Genomic DNA, 26,127 nt, shown 5'->3' with positions numbered 1-26,127 from the left:
TGAAAGCATACTGTTCATATACTCCAAACGACTTGAATGCACTAGAAAACGCGGCCTGGGATTCAGCGATGGATAGCGAAGACAATAAAAATTTTATGTCCAACGATGTATTTACCGGGTGTATACCTCTAAAACATTTATTCGGATTTTGTGAAGACTATAAAAAAATATTACTTAATTGTAATCAGCAACTGATTTTAAATCGCGCATCTAGCGATCTTGATGCGATACACGTTGTTAGTGAGGGTGCGACTGCAACCGTTGATAAAAATAAAAAAATTACAATTGAACTTACTAAGGTGACATGGAAGATGCCTATTATCAAAGTCAGTGATAAAGAAAAATTAAAGTTATTGAAAGTATTAGATTCTCGTAAAACACTGTCATGTGCGTTCAGGACCTGGGATCTATGTGAGTATCCAGTGCTCCCTAGAAACACTTCTCATTCGTGGACTGTTAAGTCTAGCAGCTTACTGGAAAAACCAAGATTTGTTTTGTTTGGATTACAAACAAGTAGAAAAAACAATATCGAAAACGATGCTGGTCGGTTTGATCATTGTCAACTGAAAAATCTTAAGGTACACTTAAACTCTGAAGTGTATCCATATGAAGACTTTCGAGCTGATTTTAAAAATAATACCACCAGCATACTCTACAAAGCTTATACAGACTTTCAAAAATCGTATTACGAAAGAGATTATTGTGAACCATTGTTATCAAAACATATTTTTCAAAACTATGTGCCAATCATCGTTGTCGATTTGTCGTATCAGAATGATAACGTTAAATCATCGACCGTGGACCTACGAATAGACTTTGAAACGGACACAGTTATTCCAGAAAAGACATCGGCTTATTGTTTAATACTACATGATCAGATTATAACTTACAATCCGTTTAGTGGAGATGTTAGAAAATTGTAAACCTTGTAAATATCTTATAATTATTTTTATATACCTTTTAAATATCTTATAATTATTTTTATACCTTTTAAATATCTTATAATTATTTATATACCTTTTAAATATCTTATAATTATTTTTATACCTTGTAAATAATATCTTGTTTTAAATATAAATTGTAAACCTTATTGTAAAAACTTAATCTAATAAAAAAAACTTGTTTTAAGTATCACGCTTGTTTTTATTTTCACATCAATTTAGTACAAATATTAAAATAGTTTGCGTTTTACGCTCCGCATAGATGGTTTTTTTTTTTTTTTGCCAACTTTTGTCCCGTGAATCCTAGAAGAGCTGGAGGGGATGATGGTGAGAGGTTGAAAGACGTTGGACCATCATTCTCATCAACTACTAAAGCTTGTTGGCGTAGGTATAGATCTGGGTTGTGATGCCATGGAGGGTATTGTGAATCTAACTCATATTCATCGGATGTATGTGGCGGTAGACTGTTGATAGATCCATCGCGTTCACCGATAGACTAAACAAAATTAATAATTAATATTATATGAGATGAACGCGTATATAACGTGAATATTTTATAAATTACTTTAGCTATATTGTTGCCTGGAGAATAGTTTGGCGATATCGGTGAATACCCGTACTGAAAATAAAACTTGATTAAATATATGTTTGTATATAATATTATATTTATGAATTACCTCAACTAAATCATTATCCTCCAACGGATTAATTTCATCACAAGCATTGCTGGGTGATAAAGATGACAGCGATTTGCAATTCTTATCATATACCTAAAATAAAAATAAGTGTAATTTAATATTTTATATATGAAATAATATATTTTTAAATTACCACTTCTGTAGGTACTTTCCGATGAGCCATACAAAGTTCGGCCAATTGTTTAGTCGCAAACATTTTAATTTGACCGAGGTTAGGTGTCTTCTTACTCTGTATGACTTCAACGTTCCGAATGAAAATTTCCATTTCCCTCAAATTGTTGGGCGGTGAATCCGATTGCAAGCATTTTTCCATCAAATACTCGCAATAATCACTAATTTGCTTAATAATTACTGGTTTTATTTTTTCTTCTTTTTCATTAATACTAGCAGTAATACACCATTCTAATTCCTGGAGTTTTATTAAATCTGAACGACTTAATAAAACTCTACATCCATCTTCAGTCTTGGATTCAATTACCAGAACGTTTGAACCGTTATACACCATACTTGATATTTTATAAGCATCGGTTTCGAGAAAAATGATCCGTTTATTGGACTGTGGTATGTTTAATATAAATGATAGTACGTTACCCATAAGTGAGAATATCCGTCTTAGAAAATCTATACTTATTTTCACATAACGTGATGATGTTAATAAGAGAACAACTGTTTGAAGTTGTTCTGTCGGATCGATACCGACAAGTATAAATTTACGGCTCGCAAAATCCAGTGTGTAGCTTGTAGCTTCGATGAGGTCAGCCGGTGGTGATGGAGGAACGTACGCGAACGTCTTCTTTTTGTATATGGCAGCCATGTTTCCAATTGAACCAGCCATGATTAAAACGAAATAATATTTAAAAACTAAACACTGGAAAATATTCGAAGACGGAGCGTATACGTGTACAACGGTTTAAAACGAAAAGAAAAATAATAAAATGTTTAAACACTTGTAAAAATTTTAAACTCACTAAAATTTTTAGAGACGGAGCGTATACGTGTACAACGGTTAATAACGTACTGAAGAACTGTTGGCTCTTTCAGAATATATAAAGACGAATTTGAATAGGTAGTAGGGGTATTGATACTTAATTGATATTAGACTACGTCCGGCAGAAGGTACTAATATCGGACAATAATGTGTTTTTCACTAAAATAGGTATTTTAATATCAATAAGTATATCACATCCTGGCGACACGAGTCGTGCGAATATCGAATAATCCTAATGGCATTTTATCTAATGGCAATATATTGTTGTATTTATTTGATTGACGTGTCAATACCTGCGACAATTATTAGACTTAATATCGGTTATTCACTAATGTATTCTTCTTTAATTACGGATATCATCTAATGGGTATATTAAGAGTATACGATTTTGTTAGTGAACGGATGTATATTGTATAGACATCATATGGTGGCTATATAGTTGACACTAATGTCTACCGCTTAGTGGTGACAATGGTGAGAGGCGGCTATTAAGAACGGAGCCGGTGAATAATATATATTAATATCTTAACATTCATTAAATAAAACCTTTAGTGTAATAAATGTTTATTTTAATATCAATAAGTATATCACATCCTGGCGACACGAGTCGTGCGAATTTCGAAATTAACATATCGAATAATCCTAATGGCATTTTATCTAATGGCAATATATTGTTGTATTTATTTGATTGACGTGTCAATACCTGCGACAATTATTAGACTTAATAACGGTTATTCACTAATGCCTACTTAATGTCTCCTATATGGTGTATTCATCGATATTATTTGTGTACGCAGCTGCAAGTTATAAGTATCCTAATGATATTATAATATGACCAGTATACTGCGGTTTAAATATTTTTATATTTATTTATAAAGTTAAATGGGTGAAAATAACTTCTAGTACTCAAGTGGTCGGGGTGGCCTAGTGGTAATTAAATCGCGTTGGAGCTGGTGGGTCCGGGTTCGAATCCCGGGCGGTTATTTTGCAGTTTTTTTCACGACAACGGAAAATTATATGATATCAGTGATAATATACGTTAACATGTGATAAAATATGATAACGTGTGATAACAATAATATAAGTAACGCACGTACGCAAGCAGCGGGATGAGGATAAGGGTGCGGGCGGTGGGATGAGTTTGAGAGATGAAGGTGGGGGGGGGGGAATTCATGTCGCACACGTGAGCGGCCGGGCGGCGGGCTCAGCGGGCGGCAAGGATCAGGAATCAGGGATCAGGAATCAGGGATCAGGAATCAGGGATCAGGTCCATTGTGTGTTTGAATTGTCTATTTTATACTACTAGTTACCGGGCTTAAGCTAATAAAAAAAAGACATAGTATGACAATTTGTGGTTAAAATATATATGTACCTACGTAGTATAGTAGCATTAAAAAACGTAAAATAAATAATTAATAATAAACTAATAAATTTAAAAAAAAAACTTGGATGACATAGAATAATAAATTTTAATGAATTTAAAAAAATAAAAAATAAATTATTAAAATATAAAAATTTAAGCTGAAAGACTCCAAGGTACTATTAGGCATATCACTGATTTTTCACTTATCCAATTTTCCTTTGACCATCTTTGTACCTAACCTTACATTTTTGTAGGTGGACATTTTATTGCCTCTAATTTTAAAGTGAACAATTTCTATCAAAATGCCCTGAAACTCACAAGAATGAATATTTCAACATTTTTTAGATGTCTATATTGAGGATAAAAATAATAAAAACCGATTTCATAAACAACTACAACCTGAACTCAATGTTTTTTTTCGAAAATTATAATAACAGATTTAGTGTTAAATGTTTAAATCTAAATTATTAAAATCTAAATAATAATCAGATTTGTATAGACAATTATGGTATATTATAAAACTAGATGGTTCGAGTAATTCAATGATTAGACACTTTATTATTCTGTGTAGGTAGTAGGTAAATTAATAGATAAATAAATTGAAATATCGCTAAAAACTGTTTATTAATCTTATTAAATTTTAAGTTTTTTTTTATTCAGCCATACATGATGTAACACCGACTAAAGTTCACAAAATAAACAACAGTTGACAAAAAAGAAAAAAAAACCATGCGTTTACACATCGCAAATCAAAGGAGCCGTTTGTATTAATTAACTGACAGTAGCAGAGAGCGGTTTTTGTGATTTTAGGAGAATTTTTTTGTGCGCCGGGAAAACGTCTCATTTATATTATGCTCAACTTTGGTCTTACGCGAAATGTGAAATTAGTTATACGTACACGTTTTTTATCCGATGACTGCCTTCTTTGTCGACGACAAACAGACATTTTTCAACAATGAATTTACTAATATGTCTTAAATGATACCTATACGTTTCGCTCACACATTTAATACTAAAACGTTTGGAAATAAGAAACAACTAGACACTTTGCACTTGTACGCAATTTTTGAGACGCGTACGTCCCGAACGCTGCCTCTGAATATTATAACGTATATCAAACGGAATAATAATGTATTGTGTAGTATAGTGGTAATATTATATCGAAGGGATAAAAACCCATTATTCACTAAAGAAATGCATCCGGGCCGAGAACCAACCCGGAATATTTAACATCCGTCGTACTTTTTTATTTTATTAAGTTCCCGGAAAAACTGGGATATTAGAATCGTCGTCGTACACGCAAACGTGAATTGTGTAGCACGTGAATTTATATAGGATAGTATTGTAAGTTGTAACAGAGTCTATGAAGTTTTAACTTGTATTATTACTATATTGTAATAATAATAATAATAATAGTATATCAGATCGACATACACTTGTTGTAGGTTACAACTATTTTGAAAGTAAATACTAAATATCCAAAAGCTATTAGATTGTAAGTTATTTTTCATAAAATGTTGACGGGGCTGTGTAATGAAATTTATATTTGAGCTCTAAAATTCTGTTGTAAAACTAAAGTACTTTTGAAAAAAATTTGAACCAAAAATGAATAATATTTATTGCGAAATATTAAATTGGATTTCAACTTCACACAAATACAAAATCATTATAAAACAGCGGTCAAGTGGGTATAATGATCTGCTGAACATTAGGTGTCTAGAAAGTCACGTAATGGATGTGTTAAATTTGAATTCAATGATATAGGTAAAATCATTGTATTGTGTGAATGATTATGAGTGAAGGCAGTCTGTAAGATTTTAATACTACTAAGTATATTTTATGATATTATTGTAATTAAAGTAATTTATTTTACTACCTATTAGGAATTAGAACTATAGTAGGTTAGGTTAGGTTAGGTTGTTAAATGTAGACGAACTTATGAGCAAATTTGTATACAATTTTTAAATTTTTTTGACGGTGCCAACATTTTTTTGTCGACAATGATTATAAAAAAACTAATACAAAAATCGAAATTATATTATGCTTATAAATAGCTCAAAAATTACCGAAATATTTTGAAAGTTTTGAGGTTTAGAAAATTCTAGTATAAACATTCGAAAAGATTTCAACAAAATACAAAATCAATGTTTTCAAAAACTGGTTTTGCTTAATTTATTGTTTGTTTTTCCTGACGCTTTTGAAAAGTACTAGGAGTTTTTATTTTTGACCCCCCAAAGAACCAACTAGATTCACTTTCCTACCAGAACGGACGATGAAATAAAAAAATCAAAGAATTTTTACTTCTCCAAAAAGTGATGATACAGACATACACAAAATAAAACATACACATCATTGTAAAATTAATACATTCATCGGCTCCGCTCAGAATTTAAAATCATTATGTTAGGAAAAAATTGTAGGTACCTACTCCAAATTCCAGATAAATAACAAAAGTATTGAATTGATTAGTCACACTTACACGGTGTTTTTATAATTTAATTTAATTTAATTTTAATGATAACTTCATATGCGTCCATTTATTTAATTATAGAGGTGAGTAATAGGATCGAATTATTTTTGAAAACTGATGTTATTTAAAATAAAGTTATTTTTTATCACTATGGTGTATTATTCGTTCATATAAGTACTGACAGTGTATAAGGTACATTTGAGGTACTTACATAGTAAACCGCGTGATTTACAAGTAGCTGGTTGGATGTACTTGTAAGTATTATGTTTACAACTTAAAAGTAATGATTTGGGTACAGCTGATTTAATACTAACATAAGAAGTATTAAATTAACTGCAAATAATCGAATTGTTTATACTCGCACATAGGTTTTGCGAAAAAAACATGGCCCGGACGGAAGATCAATCAATGTCTCGCACATATGAAACAGCGAATGACGGTGGACACGATTCAAGTTTTACACTTTGAAAGAGCAGGTGGGTTAAATTATTTTCTCTATAGCTTAGTTTGGTCGGTTCAATAAGTGAATTATATAAGTTTTTGTACATTCCTCGAAGAATTTTAGCTATTACGGCAATGAATAACGTGTTTTTTTTTATATTGCGCGAATAATATTCTGGTAAAAGCTATCTAGTATAATATTTCACCGTAGAAAGATTTAAATACATTCGATTTACTGACGAACGATTATTAATTTATTAAAGAATTTCCACCTAACACAAAATACTTTAACCAGAACTTAAATCGTTACTGACCCCTTTCGGCGTTTAAACAAGTATGAAAATATCAACAATATGACGTATTGATTTGGTTATAATATAATACAAAATGTATTGTACTTTGTTATACTGTTATTATTATAAGAAAGTTGTTGATTTTTTTTTATTACGTAATAGTTATAATATATTGTTTTAAAGTATAAATGCAGGAAAGATATTTATGTTGTTTTTATAACATATAATTAGGGTTTAAATTCAATATTACAATAATCAATGGATGAGCCTCCCGTTACCCAGACCTTTACTCCTAAGCCTGGAAGATCCGGGAACTGTAGATGGTTAAATCGATTATTAGGACTATTAGGTGCGTAAGGTACTTAAATTAGGCCACAAAACTCAATATAGTATTACAATTATACGTATAATTAATTTAATTTGGGTAAATTGTGTCCGTCTATATTATAAATTATAAATTATATTATTATTATTTATAATATTTAAATTACTATAATTTATAATGAACAATGATTTATATACCTTGAGGTTAAACAGCGCTTCCTGGAACGGTTTGAACATGAGTTCATAACGGACCTTGGTCAAATTATATACCAGCGCACTGGAACAGGTGAACACTCTGATCACTTCGGACCCGTTTCTCATTATGTTATTCAGAGGGCCGGCCATTACGTACGCAAATACCATGGTAACCAGTACGCGTTGACCGGACTTGTCACAGAACGTTGGCATCGCCAAAAGTCCCAAACACCGAACCTGTACACCAAATTATAATTTAATACAGTTTTAGCAGCTGTCCGTGTGACGTTTGAATTTTTTTTTTATTTACATTTTCATCAAAATAACGTTATTTATTTTTTGAAATAAAATTGTTTTTAAAATATTAAAACATGAAACGCAATGCTTTTGATGTATTGATTTTACAATGATGTGTGTTTTTTATTTTTTATTTAATTTTATTTAATTTTTAATGTTGTGTGTCTGTGTACACGATACCTAAGTAGCCGAAATAATGCTTCGATTTTCATTTTCAGTATCTTTTCCGGTGGGAAAGTGAATCTAGTTGGTGCAATTGGAAGGAGAACATTTAAAATTATCAGAAGTTTCTAAAAGAGTCGAGAAAAACAAAAAAAAAATACAAGGAAAAACAGGAATATTTACGAAAATCAGTTTCGACAAAATCGATTTTGGGTTTTGGTGTAACTCTAAAAAAAATTACTGTTAGATACATGAAATTTTCACTGAATATTCATTTCGGCATTTTCTATACAGCATAAAATGTAAAATATTTTGACTAGCCTATTATAAGAGTATGTAGTTTCGATTGTTACTTATTAGTTTTTTTAAAATTAATGTCGATAAAAAATGTTTGCTCTGTTAAAAAACTTTAAATGGAATGTAAAAGTTCCTCATAAGCTGTTGTTAGTGGAAATTAAAAACAAAATTGACCTAAAATTCATAATAATTTTTTATGAGCGTATGAAGTTAAACTTTTGACAAAATTCGTAAAAATCATGAAAATGTTCAAAATATTTTAAGTTGGAAATTCATAAAAAATTTTCTTTTTATACCTAAGATTTAAAAATTAGCACAAGATTTATTATAAGTTTATCTACATTCAAAAAAAAGGTCACTAAAAGTCAAATTAAATTTTTATGAGTGTTTTAAGTTAAATTTTTTACAACATTGGATATTCACTCGATCTCTCTTCGAGTGATTTTCTTGCAATGCAAAGACGAATAACCGTAAATACTTGAAATTTACACCATATGTTTATCATTTTCTATACTTGATAACATTTTCAAAATATTTGAATTCGCTGTTAACGGACAATTTCAATTTTTTATTTTTAAATTGATTTGTTTCTTGGGTAAAAAAGCTTGAAAATTTTAAACAAGATACCTACATACAACATCCATAGTTAAAATATCAGTTTAAAAATATTAATAATATATAGCCAACATTTTTTTTTATTAGCATTTAAAGTTCAAATTTTGACAACATTTATCAAATTAAAAATTTACTATTAAAACAAATTTTTTTTTTTAGTTATTTTAAGTTCAAATTTGGAGGGAATTGCATATTAAAACCAAGAATAACGATTTCAGTTATTTTATCGTAGCTTAAAAATATTATTAGTGGGTAATTGAAACTTTTAGAGTAGGTATATATATTATTATATTTTATACACACAATGTCATTTTCGAAAAATGATTTTTTCGAAAAAATGAATTTAACAAATTGTAGTACATCTAATGCCTAATAGTAAAATCAATTACTTTAATCACAATAATATCATAAGTCATAACATATACCTACTATTATTAATATTATAGGCTGATAGACCTTCTTCGCTCAGAATCGTTTTTCGTATACAATGGTTTTATCATTGAATTTAAATTTAACACATCCATTATAGTGACTCCATAGACACCTAATGTAGCGGAGCGTTAATACTTTTTTTATTATTATTTTTAGAAATCAACAGGTGGCAAACAGCAGATGCTGTTACTTTTTTTCACAATGTTTGTTTATTTGAACTGACATGTAATTAATGTGAAAGCTGTGAAATGAATATTTACTTAGTCGTGGATAAATAAATTGATACTAAAAATGTCCCAAAATATATCAGTTTTTGAGGGGCTCGGCTCCTCTATGAATACAAAATAAGCACTGCACCTACAATTTGTTTGTATAAAATATACTATACTTTTTTATATTTATTCTAATTTAAAATGTTTTAGCACACCTGGTGCTATTACGTAAGTAATTATGGTTTACAGTTCTACTAACTAATTATATATTATACTAAAGACATAAATTAATATTTTGGTGAAATAATGTGTTAACAGCCGTATTTTTACATTATACTTGAAATCTGAAACTTAATTGGTGGGATAAATTTAAATACTTTCACAACTGCAATTCTTGTTATAATGAATGCAGTATGTATAAAAATGGTTAAGTATCTACTTTGATATCACAATAATCAAATTATAGGAAATGTTGAATCTTATTGTACTGCGAGGTAAAATATAATATATGCATTACAAGTTACAATTTAGAAACGAGTAACTATAGTTGCTAACTTAATCGAAACTGGACATTCGTTATTTTAAATTTTTGACCATGCTCAAATATTGTACATGATTTGTAAGTATTAGTAAACACTAAGCACAAATTCAAAATTTGATAATCATCTCTCTCTCTATTACCCCTAAAAATTAAGCTAGTATCAGTTTCAGAAGCTTTTCCGGTAGTTCAGTTATTTAATTGAGGTATAATTCCTATATTGGCAAAAATAATCACTTTTTATTTATTTAATAGCTATTAGTATACAATACTTTTATAGCCCAACAGTATTACAGTTTTTAAGTGATAAGAAAACTGTGCATCTCAAACAATTACCTAGTATGCATAATTATTACGATGTATAAACTTACAGAAAATGGAAGTATCAAAATAAAAATATATCAGGAATTACAAACCTTTGCACCCCATAAATTAGATTAATTACATCATATGTAATAATTTACGTTTTTTGTTGTTTAATTTTTTAAAAATAAAAACGATTTGTTTAAAACAGAATAAAACTATTTTAAATAAAATAACTTTTCATGAATTTTATTGAAAAAATATCAGAACTCTGAATTTGAAGTACTTTCACTATATTTGCGGTTATATTGCGCATTAAAATTATAATATTTATTATTGATGCGTATGATGGTTAACATTCATAAGAGCTTAAGGGACGTTTTATTTGAGACGATTTTATTTATTTAGATTTTTGTTACAAGTGGACCGTCTTTTCACGACTCTTATTATGTGGATGTTATTGAGAATACGTTGATTATTAAAATTTGTGAAAAACGTCGATATATTTGCATAGAAAAATAAATTGTTTATCTAACAATGTTTATATTTTGATTTGATAAGGCGTGTATTTTTTGAATGTCTATACCTACTTGAAAAGAAAAATTCATTTTAGATTATTTATTTATACGACACGTGTCACATTATTAAGTAAATATACAGTCTATTGATCAGTAGAATGTAATATTCCAGCATAATATTATATATTATGTAGGTTGTAGTAGGTACCTACGTTGTACATACGAACTTTTGTAGAAGACAGACATTTTGGCGGTGCCTGCCCGGATCGTTATAAGATTAAAATATTCTTTATATTCTTTTTGTCCGATTTACTTAAAGTCATAGTTTTCGTATACAAAAATGGAAAATTCACGGGGTTTAAATAATATAGGTACTGTTTTATTTTTATATCGTGCCCCGACCGGATCTGCCATAAACCACTTTCAAAAGCCAATAATCCGTTATATGTATAGTTGATACCTACTATAATATACGTCGGCAAAACACGGGGAAATCATAATATTATACTATTATGGTGGTTACGTACCTTCCTAAATCTGAATAAAATCAGATTTTAGTATACTTAGTCACGTAGATATAAACTACAACCCATAGACAGTCAGATTTAGACAGTTTATGCGTAACTTAATATTTTCTGAATACAAATTCAAAGTGAAATAACTACTCATTTTGAAGTAGACTGTGTTTTTTAAAAAAATGAATTTTTCATAATATGTCTACTTAATATTTTTACTACCAAACTTTTACTTTTTTTTATTAAGCGCTCACTAAATTTGATATTTGGTTTCATATTATAATATAATAATAAACTTGTATATATTTTGTAATATATAATCATAGATTAATATTTATAAGAATTTAAAATTTAGACGAGAGTAGTTCATTTTCGTTTCGTGAGATATACTTTGTCTATTTTTCTCCAATTGTTTTTTTAATTTTTAATAGTTATATCTGTAATTCAATAACATTTATATTTTGGTTCCAAATATGCAATTAAATAAGTTGCTAATTTTCTATACATATGAACATATAAAAAAATCGCTACAATACCATAAAGTATTAATTACATTTTGGTTTTTTTTTGTTACGATGTTGTTAAAATTATTAAAATTTTACATAAAATAAAATGTATAAAAAATAAAAATATTATTTAAAACATAACAACCCTTGTACTTATATATATTACTATATTATAGTATGTACCCTTAGTATGTACTTATAGTATATGTTATTAAATGGCTCCGTTAAAATGTTGTAATAATATTGCGGTTAATAACATTGATCATTACTCTAAAAATGTAACATTTTAATACCTAATGAAAACCTGTGCAATTTTTTTTGTAACTTTTGAGTAATGCATTAGCAATTACCGCTCAGCCAACGTAATATAGAGGTATTTATATTATTATAAATACCTCTATATTATATTGAAAGTGCAGATATTATATTATACATATCAATCTATTAAATATTAAATGTTAAGCGATGACAAGTTGTCCGCAAACGGTCGATTACAAACAATTATCTAGATTGGATGTGTATCGATTTACCTGTTGTGAAATGGCATGGCCGATGCTCAAAAATAGACTGATGACGATGCCCATTAGACGAGTGGTCTGATCGGTGAATTCTAAATCGACAATTACGAAATGGTAGAGGACTGAAAAAAACATAATAGAAGGACACGGTGGCGATGGTAAAATGAAAAGTCGGCTTTACTTACTCAGGCTCAGGAAAAGTCCATAGAAGAATCCTAGAATCATCTTGGACTTTCTGAACTTTTTACTTCGGCGGTCAGCTGTTTAAAAATGACACCAGATTCAATAATATGTATATTGGTATTTTAATTTAAAATACTGTGATGCACTACAGTATACCATACTGAATGACTGATATGTGTCGAATCAAAAATACCAACTACTCAGAAGACAATCTGATTAAATCTTTCGTTTTTGTAATAATTACAGTTTTATCACCGTTATCACAATTTAATTAAACCATATAATTTTGACAGTGATACCATTTTACGCATAATTAAGTTTCCTACAATGTTGATGTAAAATTACCAAAATTGGCTTGACATTCTTCTCAAAACCCGGGCTTATATAATATATGAAATGTTGTGATTTTTTAAGGAGAAATTGAGAGTTTGGGACTCGATTTCCCGGAAAATATAATTGAATTATATCATTAACTCTCGACAACAGTTACGTCCCTATATATTATAATATATACATTTTGTTTTTATTATTATTAGATGAAGGCTTTGACGACTGAGGTCATTAGCCTGTAAGGTTAGTAGGGTTGGGACGATTGGTACGGTTGGTTGCTAACACGTGTATGGTTGGCAAGGTTTTTGCCACTACAAACCCGGGTGGTCACCCATCTGGGAACTAGTGGCTATAGACTTTACTTACTCTCAACCCCGTTGCGTGATTGATTGTAGCCACAATATATAGTATTATTAATTATTATATGAAGTTCTTCGAGACAGAGGTACCAAAAAAATTTTACAGGAATCCGATGATTTTATGTAACCAACAAATTCTTCACTTCAGTTATCGTTAATTTATACCTGGTGGGAGTTTCTAATATTTTAGTCTTTCTGTGAATGGGAGACAGAACTGAGGGGTGCACAATGCGCTGATATAATATTGTATATTATTATATTAGGTATAATATAAGATTTAATAAAAACAATTTTTGTTTTAGTGACATTCTTCATACAGATATTCAACATTTCAACGTACTAGGTATAGAAGCACTGGAATTCAGGTATAAAAAAGAAAATTGAAAAATTTGAAACCACGGCGGTGCAGACGCAGAAAAAGTTTACGAAAAATGCGCATATATTATTATAATGTGGAAACAAAAATCTCTTATTACCAACATATTATCTTTATCTCTCATTTTTCATTCTCATAGTATGGTCGTACGAACACACACTAAAATATACATATAATGAATAACAGTAGCATAATATTTGAACAATAATTATTCGTATATGAAATTTATGTGTTTTTTTTTTAAATTGTATGTTCTATTTTAGTCCATTAAATCGTTTATTTTACAATATAGCCATGTAGGTACACTGTACTGATGTGTACTAATATTAATATTATTTTATTTTTGACAGGAGGTGGGGTAATAGAATTTCCGTGTAACGTGCGTTCAAAGTATGACGTTGTTATATATATATATGCTTATAATTACAACGCACATACACTTTGTGCGAATAATTATTTATATTCCTCGTTCTCGATAGTATAACTATGTGCCCGTCTATTATAGTTAAGGTTATATAGCTACATTTCAGGGAATTATAAATTCAATGATTGTCATATTATGATGGATATTTAGTTCGTAAAAGGTTTAGGATAATAATCTAATCGACGAAAACAAATCGGACGAATATTGATTTCTGGCAGATAACGAATAGCCGTATATTATAGTGTACATTATAATGTTATTGTCTTTATTTAACTGCACTAAGATATATGATATGTAGGTATTACATTATTATTCTTATATAGGTACAACTTAGGCACGCACTTTTAACAGTGGTGTGACTAATAGAATTAGAAATTGCGGGGGACCATATATGTTTGTTGAAAACAATTTTTTTTTGTCTATATGGCCAATGGGCATTTATATAGTAAGTTATATAATGATTTTTATATGCTATAAAACTGTTGATAGATTTGTTTATATAGCGAGAGGAGTCCACTGACAGTTTTGATCCAAACTTTAAATTGATACCATTCAACCTCTGCATTTTCACTCGTATTTGTCAACAGGAAACGAAAGAAAAACAATGACGTGTATCAATTTTATTATATTATTAATTATTATATGTCTTACGTCCTCCACATATTATATATTGTTTACGAACCACAAAAAACACATCTCTCATTATGTTGAGCGTCAATTGTCATCGCACGCGTACATTATTGTTAAATACGATGTAAATGTTATATTAGAATATGCTATGAAGTGCGTTATAAATTCAGAGTGATGGAATGAGAAGATGTGCGAGAGATATAAAGAGGCACATAGAGGGAGAGAGAGAGAAACGTATTGTTTTAATTACATTTGCAGCAAGGCGCAATAATTTAACGTGGTTGTCTTAAGAATGCACGACGCGCGCCATCAGTTGAAATTAATATTTATAATATCTCGTTTTAAAATATATACGTGTGCGTGGTTTGAAAAAATTCTTCGTGCATTTTTTTCCGTTGGAACAACAACATCAGCAACTACGGTGATTGTACACAAAAGGAAATGACGATAATATAATATTATGACTATGATTATTATTCGAACCGGGCCGGCGAATACGCGTCATTTCGGTCGGCGCTATTCATTTAGCCTATGGTTCGTCGAATATCATTCAAATATTATAATAATATTATAGTCATAGATCGATACACACCGCCGGGGTTACCTATTATACGTTTTCGTGTACCTACTAACCGAATCCCGAGTGCACGCGATGTAGTCGTCATATGCTTTATACGGTTCCTCTACACAGGTAAAATGACGCGCGTCATAGCGTATTAGATAGTAATAGCGTCTAGTTAGAGTACTTATGCAATATTTGGCCGTAAATCAAAATGCACGTCGTCCGGAATCGTTTTCTGCCGCCACCGTGACGTAGTCGGACGTACATTGCAGAGGGGAGGGACATCACGGAAACGTGGTGCGTAGAATTATTGCGTTACAATAAATCATCGTCGTGAATCGGATGTATATACAATATACGTAATAATAATATCATTACGAACGGTAATAATATCGTTACCATCAATTTAATCATGCAACAAAGGAATAAACATTCATTGGGATACCAGGACACAGCAGTATAGAAGGAAGTGACAAAGCCGATCATGAAGCCAAAAGGGCGTTAGAACTTAAAAGTTAGAACTGACCAATTCACTCTTTTAGATCACAACTTATACGGACATAAAAAATCGAATTCAAACAATATTATTAAAATCAAATGCAGTTGCGTTTCTTAGGTCGGTGCTCCATAGATAATAATGTACTGCACATGGATAGAACATTCAACATCTCTATACCTAATATTACACGGTATATTATGAACGAAGAGTCTACTAGTTACCGTAATGGTTATTTAAGGTAATATAATATACCTACTGATTATAATATGATAGAGACCAAGGTGGACTTATAAATCCACCTTGATAGAGATAATTTTTATCAACCCATAATCTGCTAATTTTTTTAATTTTATAATTTATTTCAATATGGTTGTTTTATTATTATTATTATTGACTATTGTAATTACCTATTATTTTGTCAGTGTTTTTAATTTATTATAAAAAGTATAAACTAAAATAATATATACATTTTTGTATTGTGGTTTCACTTATCACGGTTTGTTGTGTTACAACATCTCAATTACATGTAAGCACTTTGGTAACTAGTATGCTCTTCGATCAAACTTAAATACATGGATATATTATTATCTATGCGGTGCTCAGGGAGAGGGGGGATTTTCCCTGGGCGCCAAATTCTGAATCCAATAAATAGGTGCCGGCGGTAGAGGTTAAAAGTACCTAATAGTATTAGGATATAATACCAATGATGCGAACTGAAAACAACCTAAGCTTATATTATTATTCTTAAGTAAAACTAAATAATTATACAATAATTGAAATAATAAAAAAAAAACTTGATTAGGTAAAAAAAGTTGTACATAGCTAGTAGCTTGTGCAGTTTATTTTATATCCAAATTCCATAATAATAAAAAAAAACTGTGTATGACGTATCCGTGGACCGTGGTAGATATACGTAATATTATTATGAACATGCGAACACGGCGCGCAGGGTATTCTATTATTATAATGAACAATATTATGTACATGTACTACATAGGTATTAGCTGCGGGCAGGTAAAGTGTCGGCGTAATTCAATGATATGACATGAATCATAATATTATACATTATATTATACATATTTAAGCGCAGCGACCGCACGGACCTCGGAACTGGTTGATTTGTTTGACGTTTTTCACAGTATTATATATTTATATAACATGGGTATGTCATAATATCTTACACCCAAGCGTAGGCGTGCACCGTACTTGCCTAGTAAATCTTTGAGGAACTCTCGGAAAAATCCGACGGACCGGTGTCGTTTGGAGGCTATTTTCTTGTACTTCATGATGGCGATCCTCCGAACCGCGGGGTGTAGGCCGTGTCGGAAGGAGTAGTGATATTCGACGGGACAATACAAGTACTTCTTATTCACTACGTTACAATATAATTGTCGTATTATACGCCATATTACATAATATACTTTGTGTCGGTCGGATGTGCCTCTGAAAAAAAAGCGATCGGACGTGTCGTGGCAACCAATGCGTCAATTGCATTATTATATAAACATTACCTATATAATAATACGCAACACATGCACACACTGTTGAGCCATTATCGTTACAATAATAATATATCGTCCGACACCGATGTGGCGCGGGCGGTGGTTCGACAATTCACCGCGCGCCGCACTGGCAGCACTGCAGCCGCCGCCGCCCGGCGTAATGAAGACCCATAAGCACGTCGTTCCCACAGCAACCGTCGGCAGAACGCTACTTAAAGTTCAGCTCTCCGGTGCGTGCTGTCCGCTGAGACCGTACCCAACTGCAGTGCCACACACGTTTTCTAAGTTCGCGTCCGATACACGGCGGCCGTTACTACAGCAGGTAACTGATAAGCATTCCAATATTGTGTATAACATTCAATTTATTATTAAGTTACATCAGAATAACGTTATAACGTAGGTAATAGGTATATTATTAAACACACGCATCGAGAGTTGATAATATTTGTCAACCGCTTTTGTCCGATTTTTTATTTTACGATGCACTGCTATTGTCTGCCTTTGATAGGAACTAACTCGACAGTTACCGTAAAATCGTAATATTATTATGTACGCACCAGACCTGAAATATATAATTATATATTATAGTTTGATCATTTTTCGTGCACGTATGGTAAAAAAAAAAAGAAAAAAATCCACGAAACAGTATTTTATTGTATACATAAAATACGGCATAAAATCATGATAAATAACCACCTCCAACCGTTCGCTATGCGGTTGATTCCGCGAGATCTTTGAGAAACACCATTAACGTGTTACCAACACTTCGACTATGGTATTATATTATAATTCTGTCATCGAAACGCCACTAAAGCCCGAAAAGAATATCGTGCACGTGTTTTTCGAATTGTGCACATAACAATCAAGACGTATTGGTATTATATTATAGTCTGTTTTATATAATTTATTTGATCGAGAAGAACATTATAGTCATTTTTTTTATCGAACAATTGTACGAGGTTATAATGTTTATTTGTAGTTTGAACGAAAAAACGGTGAATATATTATATTGTATTACTGTGTTATAGCAGGAATATTGCCGGAATTGCCATTCATTTTTCATGATAATTCTTGGGCGTACCGTACCTACCTATAATGCTATTTTTTAAACAATCATCTCAGAGCGACTGAATCAATTTTTAAGGGACAGCTAGCACTGTTTATCTATAGGTCGGACTTTACACAGTATTATATTTTCAACCATCATCGTGGAACTATACAGACAACGTATAATTTTAATTAATTTTCATTGTAAAATTATTTCATTTACTAGTAACTAATATTGTAATCGCCAAAGTTATCTATGAATAATTCACAAACGAATTGTCTACACATCACCAAATACAATTCACAATTTTTTTTACTACAGTAATTAACATTATATAACTGTATTCATTATTATTCAATTTTCAATAAAAGTTATTTGAAAAAAAAGTAATTTTGGTCTGCAAACATGAAGCGATATTAGGTATACAATATTAGGTATACAATTAAAATATAATTTATTATGCTATTAAATTGTGTAATATACCGTTCTATACTATCTAGTATCTATATTACAATACATTTATCAAAAATCAAAATATATTTTATTTATATAGTTTTTTGGGAAACAAAACTCTGTAAAACGATTAAATTGATTTTAAAATATTATATATTTATCGTTTATTGGGACTTTGGTTCAATTCAAAGCGTAACATGAGGATTTGAATAAATATTTATAGTTTTATGTTCTTAACGTTTGATATTTCTCCGAGATTATGTAAATTGTAATACACATATCTGGAAAGCTTAAATTCAATGCGTTTGATCAGCTTCTGGAGATTTAATCAAAACAACGATATTCCAGCACCAATTTTTTCAATAGTTCATCGAAATTTAACTTTGTAACACATTTAAATAATTAATGTTATACACATTTGATTATACTGATCAACCACACACTTATATTGAACTGATTTTATTTAATCATATTTTTCTAAAATTGTTATAAATTGTTTGCTTTAACTATTTATAATAATTAATTTGTATAGGTCATCTTAATTTGCATTAGCAGATGTTATGCGTGTGATATATAAAACATCATCAGGTCTTCCATCTCTAAACAGACCATATGAGTCGTCAATAGCTTTATGAACTAGAGCAACAATGTTGAATTCAGACTACTGAATATTGAATAGTGAATACTCACATGCATAAATTCGAAACGAAATTTAAAGAGTCGAAGCCATTTTTTTATTCTGTCTAAACTAACACTCAGTTGACGTGGTTATTATAATATAATATGCTACTAGGTACGTAAAAAACTCTTATTTTGCCAGCCTGAAGTTATAATACCTATATTATGACATGATCGTTTGTGTTTTTTTTTTACTCAATTCATATTTATAGGAATACCTAAGACAAAAAAATTATATTAACAATATTTACATACCCGTATAATATAATCATTTGCATTTTATTATTTATAGTAATTGATGAACAATTTTGTATTTAAAATAATAAAATATAAATAAAATTATTTACTATAATACAAAAAGTTATATAAACATATTATAAATCATACATTTGATAAAAAAAAATTATAGAATAAATTATCTACATAATATATTACAAAATGTACAGTACATTTTGTGAATACAAATATACTTAGTAATAAATTTAATTATATTTTATCAGTATAAAGTAATCAATTTCCATAATGTTTGTCTCGTTTATTTTTAAGTACTAGAATTTGAATTTTGAAGATTCGTGCATTAATGTATTCGAGTTATTAGAGTTTTAAACTAATTCTTACACCTGCCAAAAATATTTAATTTGATAAATATTTATTATGTTAATACATGGGTAAGTTATGAAATATTGTTATAATGTTATATTATTATACTTTTAGTAATGACAAATAATATAATATACCTACTATGCTTAGAACAATAGTATTACCTACCTATATTATAACATTTGTTACTTAAGATCTTCTTTAAGTATTAAAATAGTATGTGTGATCATTATTTTCAAATCATCAAAGAAATAATCTGAGCTACTAAATACAAATTAGAGATACCAATCAAGAATACTAATAAATACATTTATTTTAAACTATAATAAAACTATGTCTACTATTTTGCGTATTTAAAATTGTAATTACAAGCTAGCAGCTAGCGGGTAATATTGCGTCAGTGTAAAATTGTATAGTATAAAATATTCTATCATGATGAATTAATTGGAAATTGTGATAACCTATATAATAATAATAAATATATTCTTTAAATAAAGTTAAAAACAATTTTCCACTGTAGGTACCTAAATTCAAAAAAATTTAAATTCAAATGTTGATAGTTTTTTTCTATTACTAAATAAATAAACGAGAGGGTAATCATTATACATTTCGATCTAAAAAACTTATTCAATTATAATTTAATGTTATAAAAAATATAAATTTAAATTGTTCGGAAAAACACGAAACTTAAAATTGTTAATACATTGCTACCTTTAGTATTTCTTACTAAACCGTTTATTCAATCTATGTATAATTATTATTACTAAGCAAATTAATATTTTTTTTTAATCTATTGTTTAGATTAAGTATAAAGAGTTATAATAATAACATACAGTGTGAACCTTAGAGGTCTGTCATTTTTTTTTAAAATGATTGGTTTTCTTGTGATTATTGCTTGATAGCTAGTGAATTTTAAATGAAAATTGCCTCTAAATATCTCTATAAATTTGTATGCACTAATTAACAATCCTACATTTGCCAATACTTAATAAATGCAGTCAATCGAACTTGTATGTGGATAGAAATATCATCATATAAGACGCATAATTGGCGGTAAGCTGTTTCATATTTTTATATATTTTATTAACGTTTCCAATAATCATGCAATAAAATCAAAATAAAATTTAAATATATTGATTCGTATAAAAATATACACATATCTTAAGATTCGAGCGGTTAAATTGTTTTAAATATTATGTACACCCAAGTAATAGGTATGGGAATTTATTAAAAATAAATAGTGATAAACATCTAAACATCTAAATATTTCATATATGTATACATATTACATTGTAAATAATAAATATAGGTATAAGTAAACACAAATAATTTAAACTTTATATTAGGTATGATAACAAAATAGTCTATTAAAATTAAACCACGTTGATAACGTTCTACTACGATATATTGTTTTTTGACTCTTTGCGTTTTAATGTTAGAATAAACAAATAATCAACCTAATCAAAATTTTTGCCACAGATTTTTATCTTTCAAAAATAATTAATAAATAATTTTCGCTTATAAAATCCATGATTTGTTCTAATCATTTAGAATTTAACTCATTCAAATATGAAAAGCGTGTATTTTTAAAATATAAATGTTTATCATACACAATACACATACATGCAAATTAGTATCGTGCATGTGGTTTAGTTTATAACATTTGAACCAAATATTTTAAATTTCCGTATAAAACTATAGATCAATAAAAGTATATACCTTCTTATTTCATATTTTGATAACTCGATTTAAGTTTTTCATCTCTGGCATACGTAGAGTAATTACACATAAATTAAAATCATATCAATGATTTCTAGAAAAGTTGTTTGAAAAATAAAATTGTTTATAATGAAAAGTGGTTAAGTTTTGAATATAATATAAATACTACTGTTAAGTACTTATATGTATACAATATTTATATTATTCATAGTATTAAATTGTGTGCTATACATCGGTTAAACGTAATTCAATTGTAAGGTACATCTAAAATAATGTCAATTGTTATTGTTTAAATAGGATTAATGAATGGTATATACTTTGAAATTGAGTAACTTTTGTAGCACTCTGCAATAATTACTGTTAAAAACGAGAATCGTTCGTTTGCCGTCGAATGTCTATAGAATATAGGATATTCCGTTAACGATGAAACTATTTTCGTTGTGTTGACGGTTATTTGAATTTTTTTTCTAAAGGGTCTGACTGAAAAATACACAAGACATAGATAGTCACACAGATATTGTCCACAGCCGATTCGGACACCATTGGATTTTCTATATGGACATATTTTAAGTTATAACTATTTATTTACCACCCGACGACGTACTCGTCCGAGAAATATTGGTGAAGGGGTTTGTTTTTTTTCGTACTCATGGACGTCATTAGAAACGCACCAGTGTGTCTAATGTCAACATTTATCACCAAATAGACTCTCCAATATTGCAGTGCAAACGAAACTGCACGTTTGAAATATATATAACGCCTTTGCCATGGTAATAGGAATAAAAGTGTCTGTGAAATGAAAAAAAAAACATCATCGCGTAAAATATGGCCACTCGTTTGAATGAAAAATAACTTTTGGATAATGGGATTTTTGTCAGGGTCTTGACGGTTTGTATCATTTTTTTTTATATTATATTATATAACTATATATTTTTGCGACGCAAAGAGTTCTCCAATTAGGAAAATACTTTTTTTCTTTTTCTTAAGCACCAGTCGATTTCAGTAAGAAATAAATTAGGCTTAATTTTTTATGCCCATAAAAATTTCTATAGTTTTTGACAGATCTTAACGGATTTCTTTGGTTGTTAGATAAATCAAACGCAGGTAGTAAATCAAGAAAGGATTAGATGCAGGAAAAATAATCTAAAGAAGCAATTCATATTGCTAACGTATTGAGCGGTTTTTTTTAAGTAGACACCTTAGTTATTTCATTATTTTTCCAATAATGGATCTAATATAAGATTTACGGACAAAAATAATTTCTTTCTTTTAATGCTTTTACGCAAACGATTATAAATTGTCAATTTATCAGTATGATCCTTAAAAGCAGTATTAACATTAATATTTTTTACCAAACTAATTTTCATAGTTAAAATTTACTTTTGATATTGAGATTAATCTTTGTAGAAAGTTGAAATGATATTTTCTCTAATAAGAATTGAGTGGGGGACGGAGTGGCCGAGCGACGCAGCCGACCCGAGTTCGATACCTCGGTCGCGGGTGGCATTTTTCTTCGGGCAAGTCACGGTGTCCGGAGAACAAGTGCCATCATCCCCCACCCGGGCATGTCAGATACCTACGGGTGCCCAAATTGAAAATTCTGTCAAAACAAACACATATGTGTAAACAAATCTACAGTACCCTCCCCTACAGTACCACAGGCTAATGACCTAGTAGTCGAAGCCTTAACCCTAATAAAAAAAAAAAAAGAATTGAGTGTTCATAAGATATTTTTTCTACATACTTAAGATATTTTATTATGTTTGAATTAAATATATATTTTGATGCCATTCAAGTCATAAAATAGATGCAATCATTTATAATACAGTAACTATGTACATTTGCAATAGGTCCTATAATTCACACTCACCAAGTGTACATATGACAATTTCGAAAAGACTATGAATATTTTATTTAAAAAAAATCGAATGGTAAATATTTTCAAATATCTTACGACAGATGACAAAACAACGAATTTCAGTTGTTATACCAATTATTAAAATAACATTAATAACATTTACGTTATACCAATCTGATTATAATATATGTTATAAATTTAAAAGATTTTATGGACAGTCTGGAAATTATTATAAATATTAAAATATACTATGGTAAAATGGACGTAAAATAATATATTCAACAAATTAAAAATAACTAAGCAGGATTACATTTAGATATTTGAACTTATAGTCGCATTTTAATCTATATAGCTTATATAATTATAGGGACTTTGTTAAAAATTTAATTCATTTGGGCAACAATTTGGGAGAATTTTACTTTTATTTTCTTGGTTTACAACAAACTTTTTAAAATTTAAAATATTATTTTTAAGATTAGTTTTGGTTAAAAATGCTCTACATTTTTCTATGATTTAAACTTTGGCCTTAATCTTTGATTATTTTTAAATTATAAGGAGTATAATATAAGAAATTACATTTTAATGCCATAGTTAATATCTAAATTGTAATCGTTATAGTATCCAATTTATGGTATTGTATTGATTTGACCTAAATTGTATTTGATGAGTATTGTATTCTTATTTCTTATACATGTATTAAGTAGGTATATTTAATAGAAACATAAACATTTTTGTACAGATGTTTTTACATAATATACTCTTATTTAAGCATTTACTTGGTAAATATTATATTTTATTAGTGTCTTAAACATAGTTGGTTATTATATTTAAGCTCGATCACGTTCACTTGTGACTAGACAACCTCATAGGATTAATTAGTATACCTTTGACTTTGTAATTCCTTTTAGTTAGCATATAATAAAGCTGTTGTTTTTTGTTTAATGGTTTTTAATAATATTATAAGTATACGAATTGGTGTTTTTTTCTGAGTGATTGTCTTTTCCGAACAAAATGTTTTGATATTATAAGAAAGTGGTAAACATACTTTTGGGACTTGATCATCGTCTTCATCATCATCTTGACTTCATCATAAACATTTGTCGTGGCTGTTCTAATTTGGTATACCTAGTATGTTATTAATGGATTTTAATGGAAATCATTTTATAATCTTTTATTCCTCATATTCCAATAAATGTCAAAACTGGTTTTTACTATGCTTAATTTTTTGGTCATGTTAACTTTTCCACCAATTTAAAAAAAATTATTTTAATTAACGGGTTTAATTCCTGTTCAGACCAATTTACTTGTTTTGGTAAAAATGTTATAATATATTCCATATTTTCGGTAGAAAATGTGTATTTTCACATACTTACATACGTGTGTAATACATTATCAGTATTAGAATTTATATAATATGTTAAATGTCTCTATAAAAAAAAAAAATAGTTAATAATAACTAGGTAATCTATCTTTCTATCTATCTAAATATATAAATTACAAAAAATGTTTGTACCTACCTACCTATCTATGTTTTTATGCATTCCTAAATCCGATTCCGATGAAATTTGGTACTTTAAATAGTCTAATCTATCCCTGTACCAAATTTTATCGGAATCAGATAAACGTAATCATTAGACCATGGGTAAGAAGATAGGGCCGTAAATTATTTGCGCATCGTCTGTTTACCTGTGCCAAAATATCGTAAATCGTTTGCACATCAGGGGCCGATTATCGTTTGCGTATTGTCCATTTACCTGCATCAAATTATCATACATCATAATATGCGCATCAACATGCTGAACAATAGAAGGGTATAAAAAATAATTTTTGATTGAAAATTTATTGATTATCATATGTAATAAATAAATAAACAAATAGTTAAAAACAAATTGCATTAATCCAATTCAATTGTAGTCATAATTTTATAAATACACATAGGTACATATAATATTATATAGATAATGAATAATATAAGATTTTTATGTTTAAAAAGGTGGGTAAGTGGATTTTGCTCTGCTGTACAGTACGTTACAAGTGGGTCACTGACAACTGTATAATGGATGATATTAAATTTGAATTCAATGATATAATATCATTGTATGCGAAAAACGATTATGAGCGGTGACGGTTTGTCAGTGTAGATGTTTAAATTGTTATTACTCATTATTAATAGCCGGTAAGTTGAATTAATATTATAAAATTATAACAAAATAACTAGAATCGTTATTCTTGGTTATTTAATATGTAATTTTCTCCAAATTTGAACATAAAATAACTATA

At 29.2% G+C, this 26,127-nt stretch overlaps 3 protein-coding genes across 3 annotated transcripts in view; 1 reads left to right on the top strand and 2 right to left on the bottom strand.

The window, feature by feature from the left end:
* The window catches only part of LOC132940603 (protein sneaky), a 50,608-nt gene extending 37,757 nt beyond the window's left edge, over positions 1-12,851 (bottom strand). The window contains exons 1-3 of the mRNA XM_061008326.1: positions 12,812-12,851; positions 12,639-12,748; positions 7,717-7,950 (exon numbers count right to left, since the gene is read on the bottom strand). Coding sequence (XP_060864309.1) covers positions 7,717-7,950; positions 12,639-12,748; positions 12,812-12,851 — 384 coding nt within the window. The remainder of the gene's footprint in view (positions 1-7,716; positions 7,951-12,638; positions 12,749-12,811) is intronic.
* On the bottom strand, positions 1,156-3,431 carry LOC132941307 (uncharacterized). The gene is made up of 4 exons (XM_061009302.1): positions 1,773-3,431; positions 1,619-1,711; positions 1,507-1,560; positions 1,156-1,437 (listed from the first exon to the last, which is right to left on the bottom strand). Exons 1-4 carry the CDS (start codon positions 2,472-2,474, stop codon positions 1,189-1,191), a joined length of 1,098 nt encoding a protein of 365 aa, XP_060865285.1. The 5' UTR covers positions 2,475-3,431; the 3' UTR covers positions 1,156-1,188.
* A 4,823-nt stretch (positions 12,852-17,674) lies between the features above and the next one.
* The window catches only part of LOC132941326 (dual 3',5'-cyclic-AMP and -GMP phosphodiesterase 11A-like), a 92,983-nt gene continuing 84,530 nt past the window's right edge, over positions 17,675-26,127 (top strand). The window contains exon 1 of the mRNA XM_061009339.1: positions 17,675-17,813. The gene's annotated coding sequence lies outside the window, so the exon portion shown is untranslated. The remainder of the gene's footprint in view (positions 17,814-26,127) is intronic.

The sequence above is a fragment of the Metopolophium dirhodum genome, chromosome 3 (genome assembly GCF_019925205.1).
Source record: "Metopolophium dirhodum isolate CAU chromosome 3, ASM1992520v1, whole genome shotgun sequence".
NCBI classification, from domain to species: domain Eukaryota; kingdom Metazoa; phylum Arthropoda; class Insecta; order Hemiptera; family Aphididae; genus Metopolophium; species Metopolophium dirhodum.
Note: the sequence above shows the minus strand (reverse complement) of the source record. Positions and strands in the feature narration are given on the sequence as shown.